We start from the raw sequence: 15,524 nt of genomic DNA, 5'->3' as shown, positions 1-15,524 counted from the left end.
CTTTGATCCCAAACTGTATCGGCACTTGTAGACCCATTTGGACACAACATGTGTACGTACCTTGCGGACGAAACGTTCTGACCAGGCTTGCATTTCATTTCTTTGAGACGATCTATAGTCGCTCAGTGACTATCACAGACAGAATTCTAATGTGCATGTCTAGTTCGCACGCTGTTTTAACTCATTTATGGACAAATTTTCAACGTAATATTAAAAGGATCATTATAACGCAAGACTCATTATATCATGGGATTTTATGTTTCAACTAAATTGCCTACTTTGATAGTAGTCAAATATTTGTTACTTTAAAAACAACATTATGTTTATGGAGAAAGAAAGCACTACATATTCCTTTAAGTCCCTAGTTTGCACCCTCTAACAGTTGGGACAGTAGATTGCCCGCTAGCTTTTGTTGAGACAAATACAGTCTTGAAGTGTGTACATTTTGCATAAATTTAGTGAAAACGTGCAGAAAAATGAATCTTGTCACGTGGTGTGCTGTTCCAATCCTCTTAAACTCTAAAGCAAAGTGCTAATGTCTCTAAGCGTCATGCGTCACATAAAACACGTCATTTAGACCAACATCAAAGAGGCGAGCTGACGTCATTAACACGAACCCGGAAGTCTGATTAGGTACGAATTTTTTTATTTAATTTGGTTAATCCCTCAATGGGCTCTCTGGAAGCATGGAATATTGTTATGTTAATTGTATTTTTTTATTTGGGGCATTAGATGCTTGTTCATTCATTATTTTTTAATGTGGTAATTATGACACATTTGGTTTGCATTAAAGGACGTCTGCAGCATAATACCTGTTTTGATCAATCAGAACAAGTATTTCATTTTCAGGTCAAAATAAATTCTTACTGACATTGATACGCTTATACACTAACATAAGTAATACACTTATACAGGATGGCTGCCTGGTCGTGGACCGTCGTGCGGAATGCGTATTGGACTGTTGTCTCGATGGTCCAGGGTTCAAACCTTGCCCGCTGCCAGACCCCGTCGATCCACTGGAAGTTTGGACTAGGAAGTAAAGTTATCTTCAACTGTGAAAGAACATCCGAAACATGTTAAACATTTTACAAACAAATACCAACACTCTGGTGTATATTATATTATAATAGTCGACCCACGGCGTAGCATACGCCGCTATTTTGCAGGGCCGGCCTTAGGGCCCTGCAACCTACACGACCACAGTGGGCCCACACTGTCATAGGCCCCACGCTAATCATAGGTGTAAGTTATTAAATTAGACCATTCTAGTTATTTAACTTATAACAGATTTCCCGCGGCCTCCTGAATAATCAGGAGCTCCTGGATATCTCCTGAAATTGCAAAATATACGTAAAAGTCATGGAATTATCCGGAAATTATTTAAATCTTTTGAAAACTCAAACAAATCTACTGAAATATAGACTAATTTGTCATTTTGGGGTGTCATTCAATATGGGAAACGCCAATCGTATGCGCGATTTAAAAAAAAACGGCATTATACAATACTCGTAATTGTGGAATCTGGTGAAAGAAACTTCTCGCGCCTCAAACTAATGAAGAATTACTTGAGGTCAACAATTCTTGTAGATAGATTGAAACATTTGGTAATCTTTGCTATTGAGCGTGATCAATGTAGGAAATAGAATTTTGATGATATACTGTATGACTTCGCTACATGCAAGACTCGTAAAGTAATTCTGTACATAGTAAAAAATAAATAAAATGCAAAAACGAATTTATTTTCTAATACTAACTCTTAATTTTCAGTTATTATCCGTATCCCTACCCAAACTGGGCCCCGCGAAATCCGTTTCGGATAGGGCCCCACAATGGTTAAGTCCGGCCCTGCTATTTAGTGACGGGTGAATACTACTTGTTCTCCCCCTCCCACACAAACACACACACACACACCATACGTTCAAAGCAACGATGTTAAATGCAGATTTGACACATAAATGTATACATTCGACTTATTCTGACTAACATATATCCTCATACAGCAGATGTATGTTATAGCGCACTTGGCTGAACATTCATATCACACTTAATTAGCATATTGATCGTCAGACAAAAGTAAGAAATTCAAACTGTATCTTTAATTCTTATCAATGATCAACCAAATGTGTACCATCAATCTGCATAGGCTACCTGTTCTTAGAAATGACTTGATCTATTTTTATATAGGTATAGGCTACAATACAGTTCCTCAAATATGACTTAGTAGTTTAATTATGATATACAAGTACTAGCTAAATATTACCCGCGGCCTGCGGGCCTTAGTTGGGGTATTACTGATATAGTGTATTGGATTTAGACCTATGTCAAACATGGCGAATGTTCACTTCACATTTTTATTTTCCACCAAAAAAAAGTTGAGTATGAAAATAGGTTAACCCGTTTAGCCGACATATTCATATTATAAAATACAAATACTAATTTTAAAAAACGGGTTTACCCGATCTGTTAAAAAGTTTCTCTCTTTTATAGAGATACAGTTAGGTATTTTCTTTAATTTTAAAGGCCTTCCGGTCGTGGGGGGGGGGGGACATTAAACATACCCTATGGGCTCCACTATGATCTACGGAACATTCATGTAAAGTTTTATCAAGATTGGTCAAACGGTTTTGATTTTTATTTGGGACATACATACATACATAATACATACATACATACATACATACATACATACATACATACATACATACATACATACATACATACATACATACATACATACATACATACATACATACATACATACATACATACAAACATTGTATAATACATACATACGCCTTACTTTCTGCTTTATATTATAGATTTACCTATAAGATATATTTTGAGCTGTAGATGTAAATCAAAGAAAACATTAAAAACCTCAGACACGCGGGGAATCTTTTTTCTTTCAAATAAAGTATCGATTCTTATTTAAAAAAAACAACCAACATTGGGATTGAGAGTTAACTGTGATATGAAATAACATTTATAGTTTACAACACTGAAATACAACAACAACATTGGGATTGAGAGTTAACTGTGATATGAAATAACATTTATAGTTTACAACACTGAAATACAACAACAACAGGCAGGATGAAAAAACCTCATGGCGCGGCGTTTGCGATGATGTTGCTTTAAAAATAGTTAAGTTCCCCTTTCAGATCTTGCAATCTATAGGGCAGATGTTAATGTCATCCGTTTCTTATGCCAACGGTTAACGAGCAGGGTGTCATGTGGTCAGCAAACCGACCAATTACCTTTACTTTTCACCAACTAATGTCATGTACCCATCAGAGTACTATTGATAACAATCAACTTACTGCAAGCATTGCAGGACTTGGGACACATATTTCGCCCCTGTTCCCTACTGCAGAAATCAGGGGTTGCCATCTCGCGGCATCCTCCGTCGTTATCTTCACAGAGTGGCACCACTATTGTTTCTGGAAAAAAAAGAAAGGGCTTGATAATAATGCCAATCCTCATTAGGATGCTGAGAAATATTCTATTTTGGACGTTGAGGCCCACTGTGCTACAACCAGGCAGAGCCTGCGGCGGATCCCAAACTGTATCGGATATTCTGTTCCTTTGGTCTCATCAGCTGCGCGGAGAGATGGGGAACTGCTGTGTGGGCGACATAGTTCCGACCGTAGACAATGCCCAGGTTTTCAAGTTCTACGACTGAAGGAGGCCAATATATAAATCTGGAGCAGCGTCTCCGTGTCTATACTTTGGTTTTAAGTAAAAGTCTACCTTTAAAACAAAATATACAAAAGAATTGTGGGATGTCTTGCTGAATGGTTTGAACCAGAGGTCAAACAAGAGGTTTCGAGCTAGACTGGAGCTGAGTTGAGTTGAGGTTGAGTTGAGTTGAGGTTGAGTTGAGTTGAGGTTGCTGAGCGTCTAAAGGCAACACGAAAACCTTTACCCAGATACACCCTCCCACACTGGTCCATAAAATCCCCATATAGCTGAGATTTTAAATCCAACATTTTAAATCTAGATAAATATTGTAATCCTAATCTTAGGTGGATACGATCATGGTGCGTACGTTAATTTGAAAAAAAAACTCGAATCAAGTAAAAGAAACATTAAAGGATAATCTTTTTTTTTTTTTTGCAAAGCTTATATCAAATCATCACATATGTCTGTCTGTCTGGCGAAAAGTTTGTACACGTTAATTTCTCAGACACCCAATCCCGGATCAAGCTGAAATTTTGCACAATTTTTTATTTTTTCATTTTGCTTGTTAGGTTAGGCCAACATATGTTTACTTAAGGTAGAAAAATCAATATTTAGTTTAAATGTAGCAGAAATGTAATGGTTTTATATAGGCTATGTTTTTTTTTAAACTTTTTGAGTTATGAATTGCTGAATTGCATAAAACATGCGAAAAATTGTCCAGTCTCTCTCTCTCTTTCACTCTCTCTCTCTCTCTCTTTCCTTCTTTAAATATATATATATAAATTACACAGAAAGATAGATAGACACGCAGACAGATCGACAAAGAGAACATGCAAACAGAAATATAAACAGAGAGAGAGAGAGAGAGAGAAAGAGAGAGAGAGAGAGAGAGAGAGAGAGAAGTTTAAAAAAACAACTGAATTTTAACTTCAAGACCATTATCTCATGTATTTCTAAAAAAAAAACTATTAAGATCCAGCAAGGTGTTGGTAATTTCGTCCAGAAACGTGTGACTTATGTCGTACACTGACTGACAGCTTGTGGCGTAAGTTTTATTCATGTTATTTTTAGTCTAACTTGAACCTTACTAAGGTCATCTCTAGAGACTATTTTTAGTCCGCATGGTCATGACCATCTCTCATTGCTTTTCCCTTTGTAAAAGAAAATAAGTACCACAGTTTTAAAAATTCAATCTGTTTGTATTTCAGGTGAAAAAAAGTTTTACCTTTTGCTGGATAAATCAAAGTAGTGGATATGTTTGTTTGTTTGTTTTTCAATATTTCTGCAATTCGGTAACCATTTTTGAACTTTTTCATTGATGGCTTTCTAAAAAACTAGTTTTGAATGTTTCTGCAGATTGATATGCTACAAAAATAATAATACAGCGTTTTCAATGAGTCTGAAAAACAAGGAAAGAAACAATGAAAGAAAGCATTCCAAGAGAAATCCCAGACACAGTTGTCTAAACATCATTTAAATACAGCTACCATTTAATCTTATGGGAAGAACTACTTCTTGGTTAATGACTTTTCAAAACATTAATGAGCACCATTACACCACAGTTACATCAGATCTGAACAAAGAGGTCGACACCTCTCCATTAAAAGCTACAAATCTAATAGAGATATTTTTAAAATCACCAAGCGATGTTTGTGTGCGTGCGTCTGTTGTTTTTGTCTATGGTGCGTACGTCATTTTTGATTCGGTCTTTTTGTTATTGCTATGGCAGTAATGCTGCTGTCGAAAATTAGAGTCAAACTGAATTTCCATTTGTTTGGAACAATAAAATAGTCTTAGAAACAAATTAAAAATTAAAAAAAAAAATTACTGTGAATAATCTTTGACATGAACATCTCCAATAGTTTGATAACATTATTTTAGTCCATTTTTTTTTTAAATTGTTTTGTAGAATAAATATTTCTGAACATTTATGAAAACCTATTGCGATATTACTTCTATTTTGAAAGATTTGTATGAAAGTAATAAACTAATCTACACTTGTTAACATTTAGTCTATTGACTATTGATGGCTGCCTCAATGGCTAGCAACTATAGAGAGAAGAAGCTCACTCGAGGCCAAGTAGGCCTGTATAATGACCTGCAGTGTAACGATCTGTGGCCAGTGAAGACCAATAGTTTATTGCCACATCGGTACGAAGTGACAACAAGTTATTGGTCTTACTGCCCACTGGCTGAATTAGTCCCCTTTATAGATTGTCGTCTGAGCCTTATTACAAATTTAATTTCATGACTGATCCGGACTAATTGATACACTTAATATAAGCTTTGTTTTTTTTTTAAGTATTTGTTTTTCACATTCAACATTCAAGTTTGATAGAGCTATTTGAGCCCGGGCAAATGTGCTCCTTGATATAATTTGATCTTCCATCAAGCCTCTAGACTGTCTGATTGTCTTATATGCACCGTCGCCACAATGGTCCCTAGTTCAAATCATGCCTGTCGTCATCCTTGAGGCGTAGTGAGAGAAACGTGCGTCCCCTCTCGCTTCGCCTCTGCGTCATCCCCTCTCGCTTCGCCTCTGCGTCATCCCCTCTCGCTTCGCCTCTGTGTCATCCCCTCTCGCTTCGCTTCTGCCTCATCCCCTGTCGCTTCGCCTCTGCCTCATCCCCTGTCGCTGTGTTGGATGTTTGAGCAAGGATGTAAGAATCTTCTCTTCTGGGGGGACGGTCAAAACTAAAAACAAAACAAAGACAGGCCCAGTTGCGTATTTTGGCTTGAACAGGCCCTAAGATATTTGAGATATAGAGCCTTTTTTGGGGTCTTTTGTAAGTCCAGATAGTATATGTCAGTGCTAAATTCCTTGGGTGTCCTAAACTATAGCCTGTGTTATCTAATGATAAATCCGGACTTGGGCAAGTCGAACAGGCGTAGTTGGTAAGTAATACAATTGAAGTCATAGAAAGTTTAGAGTTAAATCACCTACAGCAGATACTTACTTGTACAGTGACCACAGTATTTGGCACAGTATACTGATGACTCCAATGGGTCAGTACAAATATTCCGCTCAATGTCCAGTCTGGCACAGTCCATCTCTACGTCCTCACACACAATAGTAGCTTGAGAGTCTAAGGCTGTAACCACATCGTGCATAAGAAACAGAAAGAAAAAAAAAACAATACTTATTTCAATAGAATACATCTGTTGTTTTTTTTTGGGGGGGGGTATGATTTTTATCGGCACAGGGGGTCTGTCCGTCCGTCCGTCTGTCACGTTTAGATTTCAAAAACTAGAAAAGCTATTTAAAATCGAATTTCATTATATTTTGAAGTTTAAAATGTTCTAGTGCATAGTTACTTTTTATCTTCTAGAAGAGAACTTTTTTTAATAGTTATAAAATATTATATAGTTCCTACTTTGTAGTCGAAGATGAGCACATTTCTCATTTCCTATGGACTCGAAGATGTAAAGTCCAATCCTCGCTTTGAAAATCCGGCCGCATACTTGTCATGGGTAGGTTTGGTCAGTAACAGATAGGCCTTCGTCTTTTCTCAGCTTTTTGTTGGTTCGGCGCTCTTTCGCCCTGGTCACTCTTCTTGCTTCATACCTTGAGACTCCGAGTCTCACAGCTTCATGCCATGAGGAGCGATTGAGAGCTAGTGTTTCCCAGCTGTGAATGTCGATATCGCATTCCTTGAAGGAGCTCTTGAGAATGTCTTTATAGCGCTTGTATTGACCTCCCTGTGAGTGATTCCTGCACACAACTCCCCGTACAGAAGTCGTTTGGGAAGGCGTTTGTCAAGCATGCGGACTACATGTACCGCCCATCGTAGTTGGGACCTTTTTACTGCCGCATTGATACTGGTCATGTTGGACAGTCTTAAGATGTTTGTGTCTAGTATGTGGTCGGACCAACGCACCTTATGGATACACCTAAGACAGCGTAGGTGGAAGGAGTTTAACTTTTTGGTGTGACGGGAATAATGGGTCAAGGACTCTGTTGCATATAGGAGTGACGGGAGGACTACAGCACTGTAGACTTTCAGTTTAGTGGATATGCTGAGTCCTCTTCGTTTCCACACTTGTTCATGACGTCTGCCAAAAGCAGAACTGGCACGAGCAACACGGAAGTCAACCTCATCAGCACACAGCCCTGCTTCACGCCATTTGAGACAGGAAAAGGCTTGGAGTAGTCTCCATCGTCTTGGACTCTTGCTTGCATGCCATCATGGAATTGACGCACCATTGTTATGAATTTATCCTGGCAGCCGAATTTGGACATAGAATATTACCATTAGTAAGTCTATACATTCAGAAGTATGTGTTGATCATTTTAAACCGCAGTTGAACTGTGACACAATTTCACTAGATCGATATTGTCTCTGTCAAACAGTTGATCCATTCCTGATAACATCAGTTTTCTTCACTGTCTCCAGACATAAGCCTCGTGAAATGTGCTAACATTTGAAGTCTTTGCAGCTCGTGATATCCTTCCTCCAATCATTCTTTTTTTTTTTAAATTCTATCGACATTTCCATAAAACAGTCAAAGGTTTTTTGGCCTTACCAATGATGAGCAGGTCATCCAATGAACCAGGAAAGACACTTGGCCGTTTCATTTGTTGCCAACATGGAGACATTTCGAGGACGCAAATAAAACTGAAGTCAGACTTTGAGAAGATCCACAGCTAGTCAATAATTGTATGCACACAGCTACTTATTGTTGTAACTCACGGCTAGTCACTGACAAGATCCACAGCTAGTCAATGGCGGCTTTTACAACTAGTCAATGATAAGATCCACAGCTAGTCAATGATAAGATCCACAGCTAGTTACAGGTTTTTATTTTATGCATAAATGAAACCTTAAAAAGAACGAGAGACCGCGCTAGTTTTGAATTTTTAATTATTTTTTTTGTCAATGTGCTAGTTAACTTTCCCTCTACGACTCTAGCCAGAACTTTGTGCCACTACTCCTAGCCTGATATGAAAAACTTTGAAGTATTAGAAAATTAAACTTTTAAGTGTATTGTCACAGTGGTTAGCGTGTCGGTTTAGGTTTTCGTCATGGAGGCTTGATACCTCCATTTCAAACTTAGACACAGCAACTTTTTTTATTGCTTTTGAAAAGACCGCACGGCAACCCTGTTCCAGATGCCTCGTCCTCACCCCTCCCCCAAAAAAAAAAAAACACAGCTGACCAACTAGATTGATAGGACCATAGCGCACTATGCATGCTACACCGCTGTAGGCGTATGAGATCTTAACTAATAAAACATGAAATAACTTCAATAACTTAAATAAAACTTTTATTACAATATAATCTAATTTAAGTTAAAATAAATGAAATAAATGTTCCGAATCATGTCAAAAGTCTATGTCAGAGACAGTGGCGGTCTTAGGGGGTGGCAAGTAAGGCAACCGTCCCTGGCCCCCACGCCTGATTGGGGCCCCGCCATCGGAAATTACCTTGTCATCGTCAGCTTCGAAAACCTTATCAATTCTCATAAGTTAGAACTCGTTACTCAGTATCTTTGGAAATCTTTCCAAGCATCTATATAATACCAAATACTATATAAGCTTTTAATATGACATAAACTTCAGCAGCTCGAGGTCTTTGTAAGTCTCGTTAAGTGTGTGACTGCGTGGTTGGATTGAGCTCTAAGAACGTCAGATGGTAGCACAATGAATAACGTGATGCAAGAACAAATTAGAAAATAAAAACTTCATTAGCGCTCAGTCTTAATTCTAGCGAGTGTACAGTACCTAGACGAAAACAACGGTACATTTCGTGGGAGAACAGAGAAACAAACGAACAAAGATCAATTTTCAGGCTTGATTCAGATGAAGACCGAAACCAACCATGCAAGAACATCTACGACGAATTAAGAACACCGAGGCTCACGACCATTACATCGGACATAGGATTCAAAAAGAGCCTATAGACCTGATGGCAAAACGGGTAAAACGGAACATTAGTGATAAAATCAAACTTGCTAGATATTTTTTTTCCCGTCATCCATGACTGCACACCTGATGTTAGCGACAAAAAGCAGGTGTCCCTTATATCGGTTTTTGTGAACGTATCAGGTCCGAAAGTTAAGGTGCTGGAACACTTCATTAAATTTCTAGATGATGACGACGCAACAGGAAAGTGTTTGTCATAGGCTCCTCTCGCCGTGCTGGAGAACCTTGGCCTGCACATCACCAAACATGAAGGGAAACCACCAAGGAGTTCAAGATCACATTATTTGAGCTTTTACTCTCCTTGCAGCTGCCATAATCTTAACCTCCAGCTTGTTTAGCAGAAACATTATTATCTAGTTAATTGATTGTTCATGAAAAATATTTCTGAATCATTAGTTACTTTGATTAACCTGAAAGTCTTCCATGCAGAACATTATGTAATGCAGTAAAACGACCAATAGTACAGGACATACTACCTACGTAAGGTACTATGTTTTGTAACAACAATAAGGCATACAGCATTAGAGGCGGACATGAAGTTAGTGTGAAATGGGTCGGTATCATGGGCGTAGCCAGGGGAGGGTCTTGGGGTTCAACCCCCCCCCGAAATGAAATCCCCCCCCCGCAGGGGGGAACGGAATTAAGTGACTGATTTTTGCTTTCATTTTGTTTATTTTAGGTGAGATTTTAATACTAAATCATCACTTACCGCAGCACAGCCGAGGCAGTTTTGAGTTAAAAACCCTATACCAGGGGGTTTTGAGTTTAAATCCCCCTACCAGTGGGTTTTGAGATTTAAAAAACACCTATCAGGGGGTTTTGAGATACAAATCCCTCTAAGAGGGGGCTTTGAGTTTAAAACCCCCTACAGGGGGTTTTGAATTTTAAACCCCCTACCAGAGGTTTTTGCAGTTAAATCCCCCTCTTCTATAAAACAAAACAAAAAAAATGCAAACAACAATCCCCAAATTCCAACACCACAGTTGAGGAAGATTTTGATTTTAAAACCCCATCCAAAATTTACGATAAACCCCATCTTCAATATAAAAAAAGCGAATTACACACTCAAAATTCTATGAGCGTAGGCAAAGGGGTTTTGAGTTTAAACCCCCCTCCCCTCCAGTTGGGGTTTGAAGCTAAAAAGTACCCGTCAATATAAAAAAAAAGCAAATTACACACTATAAAATCTATGAGCGTAGCCAAAGGGGTTTTGAGTTTAAATCCCCCTCCTCCAGATGGCTTTTTCTTTAAAGTTTAAAACCCCTCCAGATGGTTTTGAGTTTAAAATTCCCCTACAGAGCGTTTAGAGTTGAAAACATCTCTCTTCAATATTATTTTAAAGCAAACTACAGTCACCAAATTCTATGATCGTAGCTAAATGGGGTTTTGAATTAAAAACAAAACAAAAAAACTCCAGAGATTTCTTAGTTTAAAACCCCTCAACAGATGATTTGACGAAAAAACTTTCCTTTTCGATATAAAATCTAAAGCGAAATACAGGCATGCCATTCCAAGAGCGTAGTCAAGAAAGGTTACAAATTTCTACCAGTGGCTTGGGCTCCATTAATAAAGTGTGAATAGTCTTCTGCCGAATTTGAAAATCATTAAATGTGTCTCAACAAAGATGACTAAGACAGATTTTAGGAGTCAGTCATAGAGATCTGGTCTAAATCAAAGAAATCATATGCCGAACTGGGAGTCGAATCCTTTGTAAGGTTGTGACAGATCGTCGCATGAGGTTTTGCGGGACATGTTCTCACATAAAATGAATTACGCAAAATAAGAGTTGCGGAAACAGCTTGCCGGAAAATGCGCCGAACGGCGCGAGAGGGTCTAAGTCAGTAAGAATAGCACATTAGGTTTTTGAAATAAACTTTTTAATAGCAAGATAATGCACTGTACCAGAAATAGTGCTCGGCGGCGGGGCTTCGCCCAGCGCTGAGGGAGCGCTGCGAACTCCCCCAGACCCCTAGCTAGCAAGGGCGGGGAGTCTACAATAAACAATAAACGTCTTCCGAAAGGGTCAGAATGTAATAAAGATTAATTATGTACACACACACACACACACACACATGTATATATATATATATATATATATATATATATATAAATATATATAATTTTTTTCCGCGGGGGATGGAGGGTCAGGGGGGAATCCCCCCCCCCAAACCCTCCCCGAAAAAAAATCCTGGCTACGCCCATGGTCGGTATATATAATCTACCCTAGCGGCTTAGGGCCCAGCGCACTGCTAAGGCCGTCTCTGGTCAGAGAACATGCGCAGGGCGAAAAAAATCTAAAAGGGGGGTTCAGGAGAAGAAAAAAAAGGGAGAGAAAACGGACCGATACAATAATTCAAGGGTAAAAATATGTTAGGAGAAATCGTGAAAATAGGACCCGATTATTGGAAGCTCAACAAAACAAAAATAAAGCATGTTCCGGCCATAATAGAAATATAAAGACTGGGAACAAATTAACGGGCGTAGCAAGTGTGTAATGCTGGTAATTTAAAATTGGGAGAATGAAGATCAATACTAGTACTACTTTTGTTTATATGTCTAATGAATGCTCAGGACTGTCATACCTTGAACGACCTACAACAAATAAGTTTCTGTGTGAGTACTAGAAATAATCTTGACTTCTCCGTTACCTTACTTTAACACTTACAAGTTGGTGAAAACATTAATTTATATTACACCGGATGGAAATAACACACAGACCTACGCACATAAATGTATATAATTTTAGAGACAGCGGGAAGTCATAAAAATGATAAAAACAATGACATTACACTGAGTTGCTTAGCCTTAATAATGAATGAGTTTTATACCGTATGGTTCTGTTTTGTGTAAACGTTCTGTTGACCAAAAGGACATTGTTGGTGTTTCAGTTGGCAGACAATGAGACTCAGGAAGGGTGGGGAAGGGTACTATGTTTAGCTTGTGAAAGGTTGGGAGGGTGAGCATCGTGCTGATATATGGAGACGCCATGGCTGAGCGATAAAGTGCTTGGCTTCTGAACCGCGGGTCTGAGTCCAGCAAGCTCTAATGTGTACCTGACATTAGTTTGGGAAAAGTAAAGGCGGTTGGCAGGATGTGATAAGAAAAAAAGGGCACAGATCACAAAAATATCATAGAGCCTATGAAATATTTCGAACACGAACTGTAAAGCAGAAGAATAGTCCTAAATGTAAATAACACAAGACCCTATTTGTAAAGTAGGAAAGTTGGGGGTGGGGGTGGGGGCGGTTAGAAGAGATACTCGAATTTATGAGTTGTTCTAATTCAATAGATAGTAGAATTAGCGGTAGCTTTTAACTTTATATCATTATATTGCTGTGATTTTGAAAAAAATAAGGAAGGGGTCCATTATATTGTTATTTTTAAGTAAGAAAAATGGGAGTGGGGTCCATGGCAAATATATACAATGGGCACAAATCAACGGGCGCAGCCGGTGGGTAATGCTAATGAGTTGATAAACTACAGAAACTTTACTGTAATGTCTTCTCAAACAGCGTGAGTTTATGTGCGAAATTTCAGCTCTATAAGGATAATAAAATGTTGTCAAAATTTGAATCATTTCATGAGACGATGAGGACAGTGAAAGTTATTGGTAGGAATTGAATTGGAAAAAGTTCAAGACACAATCAATTTTATTTTTATTTTAAAAAAAATGAAATAAGCTTACCATAAAGTGCTACAGAAAATACTATTAGTAAATATCCCATTGTTTGTTTCGTTGAATGTAGTTATATATTTCTTCCTCAAGAATAACAAATGGTTTTCAAATGTCCGTTGTCTCTTTGTTATTGTTTTTTAAATATTTTTCTTTCCGGGAATGAATTTTTTCAGCAACTTGAGGGTGGTCAGAACCTAAGATCCGCTACTCTTGTTCACCTTTCACCATACTAAACACATTCGCAAAGAGTTGACGTTCTTGAGACAAGGGCGATCAATTTGAAGGATCAAGTCTAAAGCTCTTACCTTCCTTTCTTGACGACGTCACCCCCCCCACCACCACCACCACCACCACCACCATCACCACCATCAAACTGTGTAGATCTGGTTGTGAAGGAAAGTCCATTTAAAGTACTTAAGAAAGAATCAGATTAGAAATGTTTTTATAATTATAAAGCTTATATCAACTCACCCTGTCTGTCTGTCTGTCTGTCTGGTAAAAAGTTTTCTACACGTTATTTCTCCCACATCCAATCTCGGATCAAACATAATTTTTCACAATTATTTCTTTTACCTGACAACACTGGATAATAATGCACTATGTTGTTTGCATCACATTCACTTCTTAATGTGATAGGCCAACTACTATTTAGGCCTACTACATAATAAATAAATCTGCACCCCAAAACTGTAAGAAGATAAACTATTTCCTTAAAAATGTATAGATGTAAATTTTGTTTAAATTGTTAATACGTTTAAATCTAAATCTAGATCTACTTATATATCTGGCCTCTATTGAGTCTAATTTAGATTGTTGTCAAGTGTATCATGAAGATATATCAAAACTACGCTCTACAAAAGAAGTTTGTTTATTTCTTTTAACTTTCAACTAATACGAAGTTCCTATTAATTTTTTTTAATAGCATTTGAATCAGTATTCTATTGCATGAGTTAGTTAATAAATGAAAAGTCTAATTTATAATGATCCATTGATACAATTTTTTTCTATTTTAACCTTAGATGCACATTTTTGTACAAATGCGCAAATCTATAAAGATTGATTTATTAATAAAGAAGTGTGTGACCTTTTCAAAAGACTTACCTCCCCTGTTTAAAAGTTTAAAAGTGGTCGAAGATGCATTAGGCGCCGCAAATAACATCTGCCTATTTATTGGAGTTGTCATCTTTATGCAGTGGGTGCCCTCGCACTGCGGCGTGGGGGATAACGAGGCGGCTGATGCTCTAGCACGAGAAGGAGCGCTGGATGTCCTGGATGTCTTATTTGGGTTCTGTGAGGCAAGATGGTTTCTCCAACAATGAGATCATTGAATGCACAGAAATCAGCGAAAAGTTGTCAATTTTCAGTCATGTGCCTTTACCGTGTTTTCCCAGATAGAGCTCTTTACCAGTACTATTGTTACCTACTTTTGCATTAGAGTCACCCATGATAAACTTGATATCCCTTTCGGGTGATTTTTTATAGTGCAGACTGTAGAGCATAATATAGTTATTTTTTTCTCTTTTTCTGGTGCTGCATTAGTGGATGCATAACATTGGATGATAGTTTCCATTCCTTTGCGCTAAACCTGGCTGACATTCCCTTTCAGACCTTGCGAACTATTTAACGTGGGCGTCCTGTGGCTTCCACAACGACCAACTGCCTTTACTTTTCCCCAACTAATGTCCGATACCCATTAGAGTTGGGTGGATTCAGAGGCGTCCCAAAGATCCCGAAATTAAAGTCTTCACCAGGATTCGAGCCCGTGACCCTGGTTTGGAAGACAAGCGCTTTACCACTCAGCCAGCGAGCCTCCTGGCTGACATTAGCAGTGTTATCTAATCCTTCCATTATTTCTGGTTAACAGCTGTTTAGCAGATACGGGCTAAGTTTTGAAAAAAATGGAACTCCTTAAGTATGAGAGTTGTTATTGATATAGAAACGGAACACACAGACGGAAGGACGGACAAAAAAAAACAGCGCAAAACCACAGCATTTTACCTACTGAGACTTCTAAAAAGACATTTACTTAACAAAAAACAATATTTCTCTATGTAAAGCAATGATGTTAGAACCGTTGTGAGTGATGTGTTAATCCCAAACGCAGTAAGTCATTGAAGACATCGTCACCAGTAGACCAGACCTACTTTAGTCAATCTTCTGCTGACACAATTACCTGACCTCTTGTCATCATTTTCACGCCAGCAATTTATTTATAGAAACAAAAATAAGAAAGAAAGAAAAAAT

The 15,524-nt window shown here is 38.1% G+C and overlaps 1 protein-coding gene across 1 annotated transcript in view; it reads right to left on the bottom strand.

The window, feature by feature from the left end:
• Positions 1-13,549, bottom strand: part of LOC106062136 (uncharacterized) — a 19,539-nt gene extending 5,990 nt beyond the window's left edge. The window contains exons 1-3 of the mRNA XM_056042620.1: positions 13,290-13,549; positions 6,639-6,773; positions 3,321-3,440 (exon numbers count right to left, since the gene is read on the bottom strand). Coding sequence (XP_055898595.1) covers positions 3,321-3,440; positions 6,639-6,773; positions 13,290-13,329 — 295 coding nt within the window. The 5' untranslated portion in view covers positions 13,330-13,549. The remainder of the gene's footprint in view (positions 1-3,320; positions 3,441-6,638; positions 6,774-13,289) is intronic.
• Positions 13,550-15,524: the final 1,975 nt, after the last annotated feature.

This window comes from Biomphalaria glabrata, chromosome 9, assembly GCF_947242115.1.
Source record: "Biomphalaria glabrata chromosome 9, xgBioGlab47.1, whole genome shotgun sequence".
NCBI classification, from domain to species: Eukaryota; Metazoa; Mollusca; class Gastropoda; family Planorbidae; genus Biomphalaria; species Biomphalaria glabrata.
The sequence above is the reverse complement of the archived record's forward strand: the minus strand, read 5'-3'. Positions and strand labels throughout refer to the sequence as shown.